The sequence below is a fragment of the Phyllostomus discolor genome, chromosome 7 (assembly GCF_004126475.2).
Source record: "Phyllostomus discolor isolate MPI-MPIP mPhyDis1 chromosome 7, mPhyDis1.pri.v3, whole genome shotgun sequence".
In the NCBI taxonomy this organism is placed as follows: domain Eukaryota; kingdom Metazoa; phylum Chordata; class Mammalia; order Chiroptera; family Phyllostomidae; genus Phyllostomus; species Phyllostomus discolor.
This window is the reverse complement of record NC_040909.2, coordinates 72,329,480-72,347,620: the sequence shown is the minus strand read 5'-3', so window position 1 is coordinate 72,347,620 and position 18,141 is coordinate 72,329,480. Positions and strand designations below refer to the sequence as shown.

Sequence of the window (18,141 nt, the reverse complement as noted above, 5' to 3'; positions counted from 1 at the left end):
TCCTGGATTCATTGATCCTTAGAGTTGTGCTTTTAGTCTCTACGTCATTTAATTCTGCTCTGACCTTGGTTATTTCCTTCCTTCTACTTGCTCTGGGCTGTCTTTGTTGTTGTTCCTCAAGTTCTTGTAGATGTAGGGTTAGGCTGTTTGCTTGAAATGTTTCTATTTTTTTTCGGTAGGCTTGTATCACTATGAACTTCCCTCTCAGAACTGCCTTTGCTGTGTCCCATAAGTTTTGGGTTGTTGTGAGTTCATTTTTATTTGTTTCCAGAAACCTTTTGATTTCTTCCCTAATTTCGTTCTTGACCCATTCATTGTTTAATAGTATGCTGTTTAGTCTCCATGATTTTGAGTGTTTTGGGTTTTTTTTCTTGAGGTTTGTTTTTAGTTTCAGTCTCTTGTAGTCAGAGAAAATGTTTGAGATAATTTCAATTTTCTTGAATTTGTTGAGGCTTTTTTTGCATCCTATTATGTGGTCTATCTTTAAAAATGTTCCATGTGCATTTGAAAAGAATGCGTGTTTAGCTTTTTGGGGATGAAAGGCTCTTTATATATATCAGTTAATTTCATTTGATCTATGACATTGTTCAATGCCACAATATCTTTGTTGATATTTTGTTTGGAAGATCTGTACATTGTTGACAGTGAGGAATTAAAATCCCCTACTATAATTGTGTTCCTGTCAAAGTCTTTTGTGAAGTCCTGTAAGATTTTCTTTATGTATTTGGGTGCTCTTATGTTGGGAGCATATATATTTGCAATGTTTATGTCTTCTTGGTGGATTCTTCCCTTGAGTATTATGAAGTGACCTTCTGGGTCTCTCTTTATGGCCCTTTTTTGGAAGTCTATTTTGCCAGATATGAGTATTGCTACCCTGGCTTTTTTTCCTGTCTGTTTGCTTGGATAGTTTGTCTCCAGCCCTTCACTTTAAGTCTGTGTAGGTTTTTTGTCCTGAGGTGGGTCTCCTGTAGGCAGCATATGTGTGGGTCATGCTTTCTTATCCATTCAGCTATTCTATGTCTTTTGATTGGAGCATTTAATCCATTTACGTTTAAGGTTATTATTGATAGATACTTAATCATTGCTCTTTTCGTACCTGTGTTCTCCTTTCTCTCTCTCTCTTTTCCTTCCTTTCTTTAAAGCAGTCCATTTAGCATCTCTTGAAGAGCTGGTTTGGCTGAGGTGTATTCTTTTAGACTTCTTTTGTCTGGGAAGCTCCTTATTTGGTCTTTTATTGTGACTGAAAGCCTTGATGGGTAAAGTAGCCTTGGTTGCAGGCCTCTGTTTCTCATTACCTGGAATATTCCTTGCCATTCTCTTCTGACTTGGAGTGTTTCCATTGAGAAGTCAGCTAGTAACCTTATTGGGACTCCCTTGTATGTTACTTCCTGTTTTTCCCTTGCTGCCTTTAAGATTGTCTCTGTCTTGGAATTTTGCCATTTTCATTATGATGTGTCTTGAAGTGGGCCTCTTTGGATTCCTCTTGATTAGGATTCTCTGTGTTTCCTGGATTTGTGTGACTTTTTCTCTCATCAAATTAGGGAAGTTTTCCATCGTTACTTTTTCAAACAGGTTTTCTATCCCTTGCTCTTCTTCTTCTCCTTCCAACATCCCTATTATATGGATATTATTATGTTTCATATTGTCTTGCATTTCTCTTAATCCTTCTTCATTCTTTCTGAGCTTCTTTTCCTTTTCTTGATCTTTCTGTTTTTTTTTCTACTTTGTCCCGCAGCTCACTGATCTGATCTCTGCTTCATTGATCCTGCTTTTGATTCCTTCGACTATGTTCTTCAGTTCAGAAATTGTATTCTTCATTTCCTCTTGGCCCTTGTTGATAGTTTCTATTTCTTTTTTCATGTTGATATAGTTTGCAGTGAGTTCATTGTAGTTTCCCCATAGTTCCCAGTAATTTACTCTGAGCTCATTGAGCTTCCTAATAACCACTGCTTTGAACTCAGTATCTGATAGTTGAGTTGCCTCTATTTCATTTAACATTATTTCTGAGGCTTTCTCCTTTTCTTTCATTTGGGGATTGTTCCTGTGTCTTCCCATTGTTTTTTAGACTCTTCTTGTTAGCCTCAGCTTCTTAAATTGATCTGGCTCCCTGAATTCATGGTGTGAACTTGTATGGCAGAATATCCATGAGATTCAGTGGTGGTGTCTCCTTGATCTCCTGATCTCACTGGTCTTGGGCTGTCATTTAAGTTGGTTCTGTGTTTGTCTTTGGGTTTTGATTGTTGTTGGGTCTTTCTTTGGTGGGTCCTTCCCACCAGCTAGTTATATGAGGGTCACTCTGTCCACCACATGTTGTGTTTTGTTTTGCTGGTGTGGGCAGGTTGTATTGAAGCTGGTTCTTCCATGTGTACAAGATTCTGAGGATTCTCTCTTGCTTTTGTTCAGTTGTTTGTTGTGGGCACTTTTACACTATTTAGTTGTATTTCCAGATAGGTCCTGGATTGAGGTTAGTGTGGCTTCCACTCCCTCCTTCACCTTCTTCTGTTGTTATCTGTTGGTGGTTTCTTTGTTGTTGGGTTTCCTTTTCCAGCGGGTATCCTGGTATTCACAGCTTCTACCTACTCTTTTTTGTGATCAGTTGGAGGGGGAAGGCAAAATGATTTAAGACAGCAAACGTGTATTCTATGATATTTACAGTAGCAGCCATTGAAGAAGAGATAGGAGATTCTTTGACTATGTATAGTATTAACTGTGATAGTCCACCCAACTAGCTACTTTATCGAAAGGATGGAAAGAAGGTAAGACTCTTGTTGGGGAGGGAAGGATTATGATTTGGATCTAGAAAGCAGTGAGGTTTTGGGAGGTCAGATTCTGAGGTAACGTGAGAGTAAAGTATAGTAAATAGGTGTAGTGTGTGAGAGAATAGAGTTAACCACTACAGTAATAGAGTTCAGGAAACCATGGGGTGAACTAAGATCTGGGAGGGGTGTTGTGTAGTATTTACAATTGTATGGAACAGCTATTATTTACAATAATAATGGAGCAACAATCATGACAGAATCTATGTGATCTGGATGACAAGAATAGGGAGTATAGGACCTTGAGTAGTGTGTTAATAGAACACAAGTGTAGCGAAGGACAGTAAATTAACAATACACTATGAAAGAGAGAACAGGGAAACCTGTCAAACAATACAATTTAACCAGCCAAGGAAAGAAGACATGTGGTTTTTCAATGTCCACTACAATTTTTGGTGTCCTGTCTTCATATATGCTGGTGTACTGTTGTCTGTTTGCTCTGTTCCTCCATAGATTGGCTATGTTTTTTTCCTGTGTGTAGGGGGAAGAGGGGTCTTCTCCCTCCTACCTCACCACCATCTTCTCTCATTTCCTCCTTTTATAATTTTAACTTTTTATCTTTCCCCTCCATGTTTTGATACTTTCTCACACATATTTATTTTGATAATATTAATATTTATTGTTTCTGATATGCTATTAAAAGTCTTCTTGCCTTTTTAAATTGATAGCTGAATATCTTATCTCCATATAAAACTTCCTTTGCTAGAGTTGTTTTTTGGGGGGGATACCTCACTAATTTCAGAGATGAAACATCTGCTTGATTATTACCATGAATACAATACTGGTATACATTATTAAATATTTCCCTTATTTTCTCTTTGTGCATGCTAAGGTAGTACAGTCAACATCAACCTACAACAAGCCCCCTATAGTAGCAGAAAGCATTCTGGCTCAGTAGGCAGAAACTCCCAGCAGCAATGCTGACATGGGGCTGCAAAGATGCCTTGTATGGGTTTTCCACTGAAGTGGTAATGTCCTCCCCTTGTAAAACAGACTTTTTGTGGTAAAGCCACAGTACTATATAAAGGGTGCTGCTATGGCTGGTAACATGTGTAGCCATTCAAAGCCATCAATTTTAAAGAATCACTGTCATTCATTTCTGTATTCAGAAACTCTAGGTTTACATTTCCAGGAACAAAAGAAAATTCAAGGCAAAGTTCAAAAACTATATAATGCTTCACATCCTTTAGCCCATTCTCATTCAGAAAAATCTCATAAGAATAAACACAATTAAATAGTATTTATCTTTGCTAAAACAAATCACTTTTTGGTGCCTGGTGTAGATGTTGGCCTATGAAAATATAATCCAGTGGAGAAAACATAATCTTTAATTTAAAATTCTGAAAGCCAATTATTTAAATGGTTAGAAAATTGGCAAGTGTGACCAAAATTTGTATTTACAAGTTTTTATCTATAACTTTGAAAGATAGAACTGATATGGAATTTTTTTTTTGTATTGTGTTATTTTCAGAGTCAAAAAATCACTACTTCTAGTGGGGAAATTGAAGATGTTCACATTGTGTTTTATTAAGCAAACACTTGGTTTTTATATGATATTCCCACTGGAGAAAAGAGAGTTGCATTTTCCCAGAAGCTTTACTTTATGGTAATTAATGAAAAATAATTATGAGCAAACTCTTTAACTTCAGAAGAGTGACTTTTTTCCAAGTCAATTGAAAAGCACAGATGTACAGTATACATTCTTTGTGTGTACATATATATGCATACCTTTAAAAATATATTCTTTTCTAATATATATAGGATGCTTCTTTTTCTTTCTTTTTTTTGGAGGGGGTAGTCACCTGAATTTTCTATTAGCAATTAGAGATGAGAACTGACTGGATGGTGTGGTGGGAACTATAAGTTCTTATCAGTACCTTGGTCTTCTCTGTATTTTCTAGCCTCCTTTGTGATTACATTGGCTATGCTCCTGGCTCTGGTCAAAAAATGTGAGCAATGGGATTTACCTCCTGCTGAGAGAATTGAGCTCCCAGTTCCCCTTTCCCGCTATCCCTTTCCTGAGTATGCTTCCAGAGCAACCTTGGATCCCCCACACGGCAGAGCCACAGACGGAAGCAACCCTAGTCCTGAAGAACAGCCTGCTATACATCAAACTATGGCATGATTGAAAAGTATACTTTGATTTGTTAAGCCACTGATATTCTAGGGGTTTATTTGTTAATAAGTAAGCTGACTGAGATAGGTGAGTTTTTTGAGTTGGGCTACCTACATTAATTTCAGTATCTGGTGTTTTTGTCGGTCAAGATGAAACATTATTTTGTTATTCATAAAAACATATTTTACTTCTTAAATTTCTTGAAAATTGCATGAGGTATTTTGGCAGTTGCTTTTTGCCATTCACTCTTAAGTTGATCACCATTTCATTTATTACTTTGAAAGTCAGTGTAATTAACTGGTATCGTAAATGCGTCATCAAGTTAAAAGAGAGTCCAAATCTCTGGGATAATAATACATTTTATGACAAGCTGAAATACTACTTGACTTTATTTTTGTTTTACTCTTAATGTCACACAGATTATTGTGGGTTCTGTGAGCTAGAGGCTTGGTAACTGAAGAATTGTTTTTGTCTTTCCAATGACTACACCGATGGGCTTCTTTATGGTCCCCATCAAAAGAGAAGACAGTGTATATATGTCTCATTGAGAGCTCAAAGCCCTTAAGGCTGGAGCCTGTTGAGCCATATTCCCTTTGCTTCATATTCTAAAGGACTGCCAGTTAATATGCACTTGCTAACGAGCTATGGAAGATGTAACCATGATAGTTTTCCAAAGAAGCCTTTCCTTAAAGGAGTTTGTGAACATTTGAAGTGTTAAACTATTACATAATTTTTTTCCAGAGGGCCTTCAGAAGGATAAGAACAAACTTTATCCTTCTCAGTGAACTAACTCTTTCACAAATGGAAGCTGGACAGAAAATTTTGTCTTCTAAATGCATTAACATCTCTTTCTAATATATTTTTCCTTTCTGTTTTTCTGTGTCCTTTTGGTCACAAAAAGCTCCATTGTTTTTGTAGTTACCCTTTGGGGCCTTCACATTTCTTTTTCTCATTTCAGTGTATGAGGTCTCAAAACAAGTGGTTTGATCAACTGCTCAAGGGATCACACATCTGGAACAGAAAACACTTAGAAGTCTGCACTCTTAGAAGGGCATTGACATTGGAGTGATATGAAAAATAGTGTTGTGGATACAACTTTCATGTCCAAGCTCAGACCACTTTTATTACTGAGAAATAATGCACACATACATATACATATATATCTATATCAGTCAATTAATCGATCAATAGATATGTAGGTAGATATTTGACTTCTTGCCAGCATGCTGTAAAGCTTTCTCTTTTTCTCATGTATATCACTTAGGAAGAGTGACTGGTCCAGGGTGTTTCCTGCCTTCTACTTGCACTCCCTTCCCTGAATGAAAGGAAGCAAAAGTCTTTTGAAGAAAAAAAATTTTCCAATGAAGACAAGTGTGTGAATGTGTACATGCAGATGTGTATCTGGGTACTAATTTATTTTGCAGTAAATGGATGGCCCTTGTTGGGGTACTTTGGGCAGAATCCACAGAGAAAACACTATGAAGAAGGCTGGCTTTAAGCCTTTGAAATTATAGCTCACTTTCTAAATCACTATCAGAAGCTACTGAATTAGTAATAAAATCAATGTCAGAAAAACCTAGGTTGAAATCACTCATCCTACTTCATACATGTAATCAACAATATTTTCAAACTTGTTTTCTCATCTCTAAAACAGGTCTAGTGGCATCAAATCACTGAACTAATGAAATTAGCTAAGGATCCCAATGAAAGAACAACCTTAAGAACCACAACAATAAATGTAGGCAATTGTTGTATTGGTATTATTAGTCTAACCAGCATTTGGAGGTTTGCATTTTTAACTTTTTGTTTTGGAATAATTATAGATTCTCAGGAAGTTCCAAAAAGATCTATTGGGTGATCCCACACACTCTCCACTGTTTTCCCCAGTGGAAACTTCAGAAGTCTAGGATAATTATCAAAAGCAGGATGGATATTGAAATAATTCAAAGAACTTATTCAGATTTTATAAGCTTTACATATATTCATTTCTCTGTGTGTTTATGTGTATGGTCCTATGACATTATATCAAGTATGTAGGTTTGTGTAACCACTGTTGAGATCAAGATAAAGAAGACTCATGCTAACACCTTTGTGGCTGTATCCACCACCTAATCTTTGGCAACCACTAATCTGTTCTCCACCTCTATAGTTTCATTTCAAGGATATTATATAAATAGAATTATACAGTATGTGACCTTTTGGGATAAGCTTTTTTTCTCACTATACATCATTCCCTTGAGATATATCTAAGAGATAGATATCACTACTTCATTCCTTTTAGTTGCTCCACATTATTCCATAGCATGGATATATATCACAGTTTGTTTCATCATTCATCTCTTCAGGGGCTTTTGGGTTGTTTCTCATTTTTGGCTACTATGGATAAAGCTGGTATAAACATTAGCACACAGAGTTTATGTGAATGTAGGTTTTCATTTCTCTGGGATAAAATGTCCAATAGTGAAATTGCTGGGCCATATGATTGTTGTAGGTTTAGTTTCATAAGAAACTACCAAATTATCTCTAGGATGGCTGTACCATTTGCATACTTTCTATACATTCTTGCCAGCATTTGTTTTTGTCACCATTTTTCATTTTAGCCATTCTGATAGGTATGTAGTGAATGTACTAATATTTCATTGTGGCTTTAATTTGCATTTCCCTAGTGGCTAATGGTGTTGATTACCTTTTCATGTGTTTATTTATCATCTAGATATGTTCTTTGAGGGAATGTCTGTTTATATCTTTTGCCTATCTTCTTAGTTGGGTTGTTGCTTACTCTTGAGTTTTGAGTGTTCTTTATATATTCTGGATATAAATCCTTTGTTATATATGGGGTTTGTCAATATTATCTTGAAGTTTGTATCTTGTCTTTTCACCCTTTTAGTTAGGGTCCTTGGCAGAACAAAAGTTTTTATTTTTGATGACTGCAATTTATCATTATTGTAGATTTTGCTTTTGATGTCTGAAAACCCTGTCCTGCCTTAGGACACAGAGATTTTGTACCATTTTTTCCTAAAATGTTTACAGTTTTACATATCATTGTGCTAAGTTTGTGACCTATTTTAATTTAATTTTTGTATTAGGTGTTAGGCTTAGGTTGAAGATTTTTGGAGGGCTTTATCACTGGGGTCTGGATATCTAGACACATTTTAGCCCATGTTCTCCCTGGCTACTTCTCTATATTCCTAGGTATTATTTCATGTCCACCCTAAATTTTAACCTCTTTTACTCTTTTATTGGGTCTTTTTCAGTTATTTTACTTTATATTGATATTTCATCCCTCATTTCTTATTGCCTTACTGATTGAAAGAGTGTAATTACATAGATATCTTCAATTATTTACATGAGTCATGCCGATAATATAACAGGATATGATGATAATGTCAATGTTTGTCTTTCCCAATATATTATAAGCCTGTAGAGAGGGAGGAGCACATCTCTCTCTTTTTCAAAACCTAGGCCAAGATTGCAGATAATAAGGACCCAATGATATTTGTAGAATCAAAGGAGTTCTGCCAGGTTTATATTTGCTACAAGAGAGACATGCTCACCTATATGTGTATCTGTACTCAGTTACAACGTTAGAAGATTTTTTAGAAGACAAAACTGAGTGGAGAAGCCAGTAACATCCTAATTGGATCACCCCTGACTGTTTGCACCTGATGCTCTACAGGCTGGAACCTGTTAATGAGGTCAGGATGGCAGCTTGTATTGCCCAGTGCCAGCAGTAGTTGGTTCTAGGATGCTGTGGGAAGGCATACTGCTGATTCTTAAATATTTTCCCAATCCATTTGCCTATGATTCAATTTAAGCATATCCCTCAAGACAGATCTTTGAACTTATATGTGTGCATATATTTTATAAATACACAAGCACACACTCACAACATATGTATGTCATTGTTACTGTTTTCTCAGACTAGCCTCCAAATTCTACTATTTAGAAATGTTCTTTGCATATTTTGCTTACATCCAAATGTCCATTAATTAAGGATTTCTGGCCATGACATCCCATTTCATTCTAGTTTCCCAAAGGCCTCGTGCTTAGGCCTGACAGGGGGTGTGGAGATTCATGTGTTATTTGTTCACAAATGTCTGAAAGCTCAAAAACACAGGTCAGTACATTTCTACAGAAAAGTCTTCCTCATGATTATAAAACAATTTTATTCTTCCTATGAAAATTAAAATAACATTGGGAGAGAGGGTAGATCCAGAGGATTAAATACAGTTTGCAAATAAATGACTTTTATCGGGATATGAGCCATAGCACAGGGACAGATACATTTTTTTGTGTTAAAGTATTTGGACAGGTTTGCTATCGAATGCTTTTGCAGCATTTAATTCTGAACTATGCTTATTATTTGGTAGACATTAACACATGTCCACCCCCCAGCACACCAAATAACCTTTTAAGAGATATTCTATTAATAGTTAAGAGGATTTATAGATTTAAACTGTACTTTATGCAAAGACATCACTAAGTGGGAAAACTGTCTCTCTTTGCGGAAATGTGAACTAGTAGTAGAAATTTATGCTTAGGAAATTCACTTTAGGAGACTATGATTTTAGGGAAAACATCCCTTTGCTCCTTAATGTTCTTATGTTCCTTCATTAGTATATTATTTTTTTCTCTAGAAAGTTTTGTAAAAATAGCCTATAATTTTTCTTTCACTACTATGTAGGTTATAATCTTTATATCAGAGAAAAACATTCAATGGTTAATAGTACTAGTTGCAAAAATTTGTCAGTCTTCTGCTTTTTAAAACATTATCTTATGAAACAAACAAAACAAATAGTCATTTGTTTTGGTAAAGGGAAGTTGTTTAGATTGGAGAAAGCTGGACAGATCAGGTAATTATCATCCAGATTCTAGTGTTTCTTGGGGTTGATTTGAAAACAATTTTGATATAACATCAATAAGATAAAGTGAGCAATGGCACTGAAGCTTGCTTATGGTTTTATATTCTCTCTGGATAAACCCTTTCCTTGTCAAGAAAGGACCAAGGATTGAGAAGCTAGTCTTACCTTGATATCACACACAGCTTTGTTTTTCTCTTTTCTCGTGGTTTGGTGAATGTTTGCATTATATCCCTCAGCCCTAGGCAGAGGCAGACATTGCGTCCACATGGATGGGCTGGAGAAATGTTTCTGGAGGCACTCTTGATTGTCTTGGGAAAGCCTGGGCATGTTTTTACAATAATGGTTCCAAATGAGTCCTATAGCCTGAGTTTAACAACCCCAGCCCAAGGTTCACTCTATTTCTCTTCATTTGGCTGACTGGTGAACGGTCTCTCAGTCCCCTGGGGACCTTCCTGGAAAGTGACACTAATCCAAGCAAAAGGATTACCTTTTGTGGATGGCAGTTTATCCACAGATCTTTAGTGTTCTATTTCAGGCAGGTTCTCCTATTTTGAATGTTTAGGTATATTATGACTGCCCCCTACAGGTAACAGTGTATTCCCAATTAAAATTTAATCCTAAACCAAAACTGAAATTATTTAAATGATATATTGCTTATTTATATAATGATAAAGAAAATAGATTGCTTGGCAGAATTCCGTACTAGCAGTGTGTGGTAGGGAATAGTACTTGGCAACCTTGGGCTATGCTGTTGAGGGGCAGATGGTCTGTCCAATTTATTTAGGTTTCTTTTTCTTTTGCATATTAACAACTTATTTTCATTTTTTAATATCACAAACTTCAATCAGAATACTTTAAAAAACATTCTGCATGCATTTTACTAATCTGACAAAGGACGAGTATCCAGTTTACTTGCATTATACTATTAAGTAAAATCACTAAATACACATAACAATGAAACATCAATGCATTAATCTGATGGTATCTTCCCGCTATGCACATGCTCATGTAACACTACTAGTACTTTCTCTGGAGCATTGGCAAAATGCAGATGGAGGAAATTCTCTCAAAAGCAAATTTAAGGGATTAAACATCATCATCATCATCAGTGCTACTGAGAATAAATCTGCTACCTATGCAAGGCTCCTACTTCCCAAATGTTCCCAAACCATTCACAGTCCCTTTCTTGCCAGAATTCTCAAACAACTTCTCATTAGAATTGTCATCTTTGAACATGTTTACATCTTTAGCTTCTTCATCCTCTTTTGCATCTACTTCATCTTTTTCATCTGAATATTCAAATATCTTTTCATCTGCATCATCTTCCTCCTTTACATCAGCATCTTCAAGACTTCTTTCACATGCATTTTCTTCATCCTCTTTTTTATCAGACTCATCATCACAAACTTTTTTATATTTATCTTCCTCTCCTTTCTTTTTATCTGATTCTTCATTAAACTCTCTCTCAGAACCTTTATCAAACACCTTTTCAGAGTTTTCATTTTCAAATTCTGATTTTTCAGAGTCATTTTCTTCTAACTCTTTTCCAAGAACATTTTCATTAAACTCCTTGCCAGACTCGCTCTCATTAAACTTTTTTTTGAGGTCATTTTTTTCAAATTTTTTTTCACAGCCATCTTTAAACAGCTTTTCAGAGCAGTCTTCTTCAGATTCTTTTTCCAACTCATCTTCTTCGGACACCTTTTGGGGGCCATTCTCTTCTTCATACTCCTTGTTGGTATGATCTACAGATTCCTTTTCGAGGGCATTCTCTTCAAAATCATTTTTGTATTGCCTCTTTTTGGATTCTCTTCCAGGGCAATTCACTTTAGACTCTTTTTTAGGACTACTCTCTTCAAACTCTTTTTTGGGACTGCCTTGTCGAGACTCTCTTTCAAGGTAGTCTTCACACTCTCTTTTGGGGCAGCCTTCTTCAGCCTCCTTTTGGGGGCCACTCTCTTTGGCATCTTCTTCAGATTCTCCCCCATCTTCTGTTTTTTCAAACTTCTTTTCATCTATAGGTTCTTCAAATTCCATTTCAGTTGCAGCTTTTCGAGCATTCCTTTTAGATGTGCTAGGGTGCTCTAAAAAATGCCTTGCTCTAGAAGGCTCTGCCCTTTCTGAAATACAGATGGAATTTGAACACCAAAGACCTTTATTGGCATCAGGAGCATTGAGGAAAGCCTCCCATCCTTTCAGCCTTTTCTCCCTTTCTCTTGTGGACTCTTCCACCTGATAATCTGTACTTCCATCCCACACTTGGGCAGTGATTTGACGGCCGCCAAACCACCGTCCATTGAGAGTTTGGATACAATAATCAGCTTCCTCTGGATCCCTGAAGGACACAGAAGCCACACCATCTGGGTGTCTATCAAAGAGAAGGAGCTTCCTAATTTGTCCAAACTTTGAACACTCTACTTGAAGATCTTCTCTGATCTCATTCAGCACCAATGGGTCATCCTCAAAATCCGTAGGATGAAACATATTTTTTATGATGACAACTCGCTCGTGGCGCATTCGGGTTGGCCCATCTCTTCTCTCAGGTCTCCAATCCAACTGTTTTTGTTGCAGAAACAGCTTTTTCTTGTAGTCCTTACACTTCTTCTTCTTCTTAGAGGCATCGTATTCCCCCTTCAGTTGAAACTTTGCTACCTCAACATGTAATTTGTAGCCTCTAATTTCATCTTCATCCAAAAGTTTCAGTGCAAGATCCACAGATTCCCTCTTCAAATAACAGCAAAGCCCATCTCCTTTAAGATTTCCTTGATTATCTTTGTAAAGCTTGACCTTAAATTCTTCTGTTTGAGAATCTCTCATAATAATGCCAAACTTGGACATGAGCTGTATAAATTCATCTACTGTAATATCTGGAGGCAAACCAGACACATATACATTTGTATTTCTGTCTTCTTCAACATGAAACCATCCTGATTCAGCCTTTCTCTTTTCTCCCCTCTTTTGGGAGTCAGTGGGTTCAGGGATTTTTCTTTGTGGAGGTTTCTCTGCAGGCCTAACACTAACATCTTGTACATTTGCAGTAGAGCTATATGCACCATCATTAGAAAAGCCATAATTGGCTTGATATGTAGCAATGAAATCTTCAGTGATCTTGGGGAACCAAGCCTTCTTCTCCAAGTCCCACTCATAGGGGGTATCATATGGTTGCTGCCCAAAAGCATCAGTTTCTCTACTGGGATCTTTCTGGGTGTCTCTGTCCTTGGTGTCCCTGTACAATTCTTGCATTTGCAACTGCTCATCAAAGTCATCATTTCCACCCACGTTGTTGCCATTCATGTTGCCAACTTAGCCCAGGGGCACAGTCCAGGTGAGCTGAGAGTCTGAGATGAAGCTAGAGAAGAACAGAGAAAATATATTTACATTTCTTAAAACATCATTTCAGTACCAGTCAGCTTTGTGGCTAGAAATTTATGCTAAATTCATACCCAAACTTAAGTCTGAGGATTATCACACTTTATATTCATGTCATGTAGAATTAATTAAAGTGATTTTCTTACCAGCAGATCTGAACCACGAGAAATGTTAAGTGAAGTCCTTCACGTAGAAGGAAAATGATAACCAAATCTCCAAATCTGGCTATACACAAAGGAATAAACAACACTGGAAATGATAACTATGAGCCTACATTACTTAATTCTCATTAAAAGACTGTTTAAGCAAAAATAATAACAATGTATTCTGGGTTTTATAAAGTGTTATAAAGAAAATAGTAAAGATCAGTATGAAAATTAATGAGATAGAAAACAAATCAAATGGAGAAAAAAAATCATTGAAATGGAAAGCTGGTTCCTTGAGATCAAGAAAATTAATAAACCTGTAGCCAAATGGATCAGAAAAAGAGAGAACACACTACTAATTACCAACACAGTCATGTACCATGTAACAATGGGGATATGTTCTGAGAAATGTTCCTTAGGTGATTTTGTCATAGTGTGAACATCAGAAAGTTTAATTACACAAATCTAGATGGTATAGCTATACTTTTATATGATTGGCAACACAGTAGGTTTGTTTACACCAATATCAACCCAAACACCTGAGTGATGTGTTATGCTATGACATTATGATGGCTATGACATTACTAGGTGGTGGGAATTTTTCAGCTCCATTATAATCTTATGGGATAACTGTGGTACATATGTTCCATTGTTGACAGAAATATCATTAAGCAGCACGTAACTATATTAGCAACGAGAAAGGTAACCTCAGTACTAATTCTATAGATATCACATGAATAATAGAGAATATTAGGAACAACTTTATCATAGTAAATTAGAAAATTTAGCTGAAATGGATACATTCCTTAAAAGTAAACTATCAAAGTTCACTTAAAAATAGATAGCCTAAATATCCTTATATCTATTAAAAACATTGAAATTTAGTAAAAAACAAACAAACAAACAAAAAACCCTCCTGCAAAGAAAATTTTGTGCCCACATGACCTTACTTGGGAATTCTGTCTTCAATTTTTACAGTCAAAAGTAATACATGCTGATTAAAATGCATGCAATTACACAGAAGTGTTTAAAGTAAGAATCAAAAGTCAGCATATCACAACTCACTCCCTTCAGTTACCTGTTGTTTAAAAGCTTTTTGGTGTTTGTCATTATAGAATTTTGTTATGTACATACACACATATAAACATCCATTTAAAGCAAAGAAATATTATGTGCATGTTATCCGAGCTTGCTTCAGAACTCAAAGCTCTATATAATTTCTTTTTAAACAGTTGCATAATACCTCAATGCCTGATATTATATTATTTTCTCCATTCCTGTGTTAATGGACTAAATTTGGGTTGTGCTATGGACTGAATGTTTATGTTCCCTCAAAATCCATATGAAGAAGCCCCAGTGCCCACTGTAACTGCATTGGGAGATGAGGCTTTTATAGAAGTAATTAAGGTTAAGTGAAGTCATAGGGGTGGAGTTCTGATCCAATAGAATTAGTGTCCTTACAAGAAGAGACAGGACAGAGTTCTCCTGTGAATTTTCTTTCTCTCTACCATGTGACACAGGGAGAGGGTGGCCATCAGCAAGCCAGGAAGAAAGCCCTCACCATGAACTGATATGGTCAGCACTTTGGTTTCAGATTTCCAGCCTCCAGAGCTACAAGAAATAAATTTCTATTGTTTACCACCTGGTCTACGGTATTTTGTTATGCTAGCCTCAGATGACAAATATAGGTTGTTTTCTATTTTTGTTTTGCTATTATAAAAATATTGCATTAAAAACCCTTGTACATTGATTTTTGCAGTAGAGATTCCTGGAAGTCTGATTATTTGGTTACGGAGTGTGCACATTTAACATTCGGGTAGATACTTATATTTTTTCAGCAGGACTTAATTTTCTGTTTGGATGCTCCATTGGGATATCATTCTGTAGTATTAAGGCCATGTTCCACTACAGCATGTAATCTGCCTTCACATTTGGAATGACAAATTAATCAGGTATGAACAGTCATTCATCCACTTTCTGCACAGGAGCTGTGCTGACATTTGCAGCTGAAAAATGTCTATGTTTGGTACTGTGGTAGTGTCCATACCCAACATTTACAATTCCTAGTCCCTGGGCACCAAATGCCAGCAGCACTCTACCCCTAGTCATTGCAATAACCCTCAAATCCCACACAGTTTCAAAGACCCCTGAGTACTGTCCCCTCTCCTAGGACCTATGAAACTTGTACCAAGTTTAAAATATTATAGTTAAAAGGAACAGTTTTGTGACCAATAGATTTGTTACTAATGAGTTATTTTACTAAGCTATTAAGGTTAGTATCCACAATCTCTTTTCATTCTCATTCCAATTTGATTCTAATTCCAAATATTTTTTGGTAAGCAAGTCCATTAATTTAGGCTAGAGTTTCACATATAAATGGACTCAACTCATAGCATCAATTTTATTAAAAGAAAAAATTCAAATAAACAGAACAATATAAGGAATATCTATGAGTCTATAACTCATTTCAAAAACTCAATGTTTTGCAATATTTGGTAGAGTTCTTTCAAAATTTTACTTTAGGACTATAACATAGATGTCTTTTTTTTTAAAAGATTTTATTTATTTATTTTTTTTAGAGAGGGAAGGGAGGGAGATAGAGAGAGAAACATCAATGTGTGGTTGCTGGGGGTCATGGCCTGCAACCCAGGCATGTACCCTGGCTGGGAATCGAACCTGCGACACTTTGGTTCGCAGCCCGTGCTCAATCCACTGAGCTACCCCAGCCAGGGCTAACATAGATGTCTTTACTCAACTAACTATGTTAAATTAGTGGTTATATTTCCCTCTGTATTTGTGGCAGGCCTGTGTCCCAACCTATGGAACCTGTAAAAACGGTAACCTACATGGCAAAAGGGAACTAAGGTTGTAGATTTAATTAAAGTGAAAAACTTTGAGAAGTGGAGAGTTGCTAGGATTATCCAGGTGGGGCCAGTCTAAATCATATGAGCCCTTAAATCAGAGAACCCTTCCCAGCTGTGTGCATAGAAAGACGCCACGTTGTTGACTTTGAAGATGGAGGAAGTAGGTCATAAGTCAAGGAATGTAGACAGCCTTTAAAAACTGGAGAAGACAAGGACGTAGATTCTCCTCCAGAGCCTCCAAAAAAAACTCAGCCCTGTCAAACAGCCCAGTGCAGACCCATGTAAGATGATTTGCGTCGGTTTAAGCCAGGAAATTTGTAGTAATTTGTTACAGCAGCAATAGAAACAATGCAATATTATATGTTATCATTATAGGTACTAATAATCAATGTGTAATATTGGTTTTGACTGTTTTAAACCTTGGCCTAAATTGAATATTTGTAGTAGAAATGTTGTAGTTATACTTACACATTTCTGTCAGTGCTTATCGTAACAAAAAATATGCTGTTATATACACCTGAGCACTAGCTGCAGTGTATGTAGTACATAAAGAGGGTAGCTGATTGTCAAATTAAAGTACCGGGTGCCCTGTTAAACTTGAATTTTAGTTAAACACGATATATATATATATATATATATATATATATATACACACACACACACACATATATATACACACACACACATATATATATATATATATATATATGCACATATACTTTTTTAAAAAAGTAAAATCGCAAATATTGCCTGGAACATACATTGTTTGTTAAACCTGCAACCGGAGGGCAAGATAACTTTTCTGATCCACGTCATGAAGGAGATAAGAACGCCTGCTTCACTGAGCTGTTAAATCCGAATGAAAGTCAATCTATTTTGACGCAGTTGAAAATTTAACTTTTCAAAAGAATGACGGTTTAAACAAACGAGTTTCGGCCTGCTCGGTGCTTCCACCGGGTATCGGGACGGCCAGCTGGGCTCCCACGTGCCCGTTCCGCTTTACCCTCCCTCTGGACAGGTCAGTCCGGGCTGGTGCTCCAGACTTCTGCGTGAGGGGTCTCTAACTCGCTGGGTCGCAGGCCCCGGATCGTAGTAACCCCCTCCTAAGTCAACGTCCCTTGGCCGGGAGTTTTGGATCCTTCCAGCTTCCGCCTTCCGGGTAATCACGTGCCTCTGGTCACGTGACCGCTGCTCCTGTCATTCTACTGCGGTTCCTAGTCTGCTAGTGCCTGCCTCAACGTCTGCTAGGTAGTGGGATCTCTTCCCTTTTCGGCGTCCGAGTCTCCTGCCGCCGCTCAGGCCTCCGGACCCTTCGGAAGAGGTTCTGACTTGGCGCCCTAGCCCTGCTGTGGGCCCCGACGTCCCAGACCTCCGCATCCTTTTTGCCGCCTTGGGTGCGTTGGGGTCTCCGGGGTTCGTGAAGCAAGGCCGCACTGTTTCGGGTTGTTTTCCTCTGGGGCACTTGCTCTAGTGAGGCGACCCCTGCGGTTTTTCCGGCCTCCCTGACGAGTTCTGGTTTCCTGCCGCTGTGGCCCCTCCAGCCCTTCTCCGGTTCCGGGTTCCAGTTTCTCTCCTTTCAGGCCTTCCCTGGGTTTATGAAACTGCCGAGCTTTCCCCGCAGGGGCAGAGAACGTGAGGGGCGGGCTGGGAGTGGAGGAGAACGCACGAAAGGTATGCTTTCCGAAGGACTGGGCCGCGGCCCTGGCCTGCTAGAGCTTGGAGTTGTTCAGGGACTTCGCTAACTGCCCTGAGACACCTTCAGCTTTCCCCCGAGGGGCCACTGGGGCTGAGTCTTCTGGCTTCCAGTGTGGCAGCTCGAGCCGGAATAAGCCAGTTTCTACCTGGGCCCTGCCAGTCCACCTCGCTCTTGCTTGTTTAGGCAGCAGTCCTCAGATGTAGAGATTAAGTTCCAAACTGACAAACGTCTTTGGGATCCTGGAATAGAATTTTTGTTGCTATGTAACCATG

At 37.6% G+C, this 18,141-nt stretch overlaps 2 protein-coding genes across 2 annotated transcripts in view; one reads left to right on the top strand and one right to left on the bottom strand.

Annotated features, from left to right (window-relative positions):
• Nucleotides 1-6,028: 6,028 nt before the first annotated feature.
• On the bottom strand, nt 6,029-17,264 carry LOC114502108 (HIV Tat-specific factor 1-like). The gene is made up of 3 exons (XM_036031014.1): nt 16,935-17,264; nt 9,960-13,143; nt 6,029-6,247 (listed from the first exon to the last, which is right to left on the bottom strand). The coding sequence occupies exon 2, from the start codon at nt 13,086-13,088 to the stop codon at nt 10,941-10,943; it is 2,148 nt and encodes a 715-aa protein (XP_035886907.1). The 5' UTR covers nt 13,089-13,143; nt 16,935-17,264; the 3' UTR covers nt 6,029-6,247; nt 9,960-10,940.
• Nucleotides 17,265-17,366: 102 nt separating this feature from the next.
• The window catches only part of ATP6V1H (ATPase H+ transporting V1 subunit H), a 128,829-nt gene continuing 128,054 nt past the window's right edge, over nt 17,367-18,141 (top strand). The window contains exon 1 of the mRNA XM_028517875.2: nt 17,367-17,567. The gene's annotated coding sequence lies outside the window, so the exon portion shown is untranslated. The remainder of the gene's footprint in view (nt 17,568-18,141) is intronic.

Excerpts from the sequence above, each read along its gene's own strand:
- LOC114502108 (XM_036031014.1), bottom strand. The coding sequence starts at position 13,088 with ATGAATGGCAACAACGTGGGTGGAAATGATGACTTTGATGAGCAGTTG.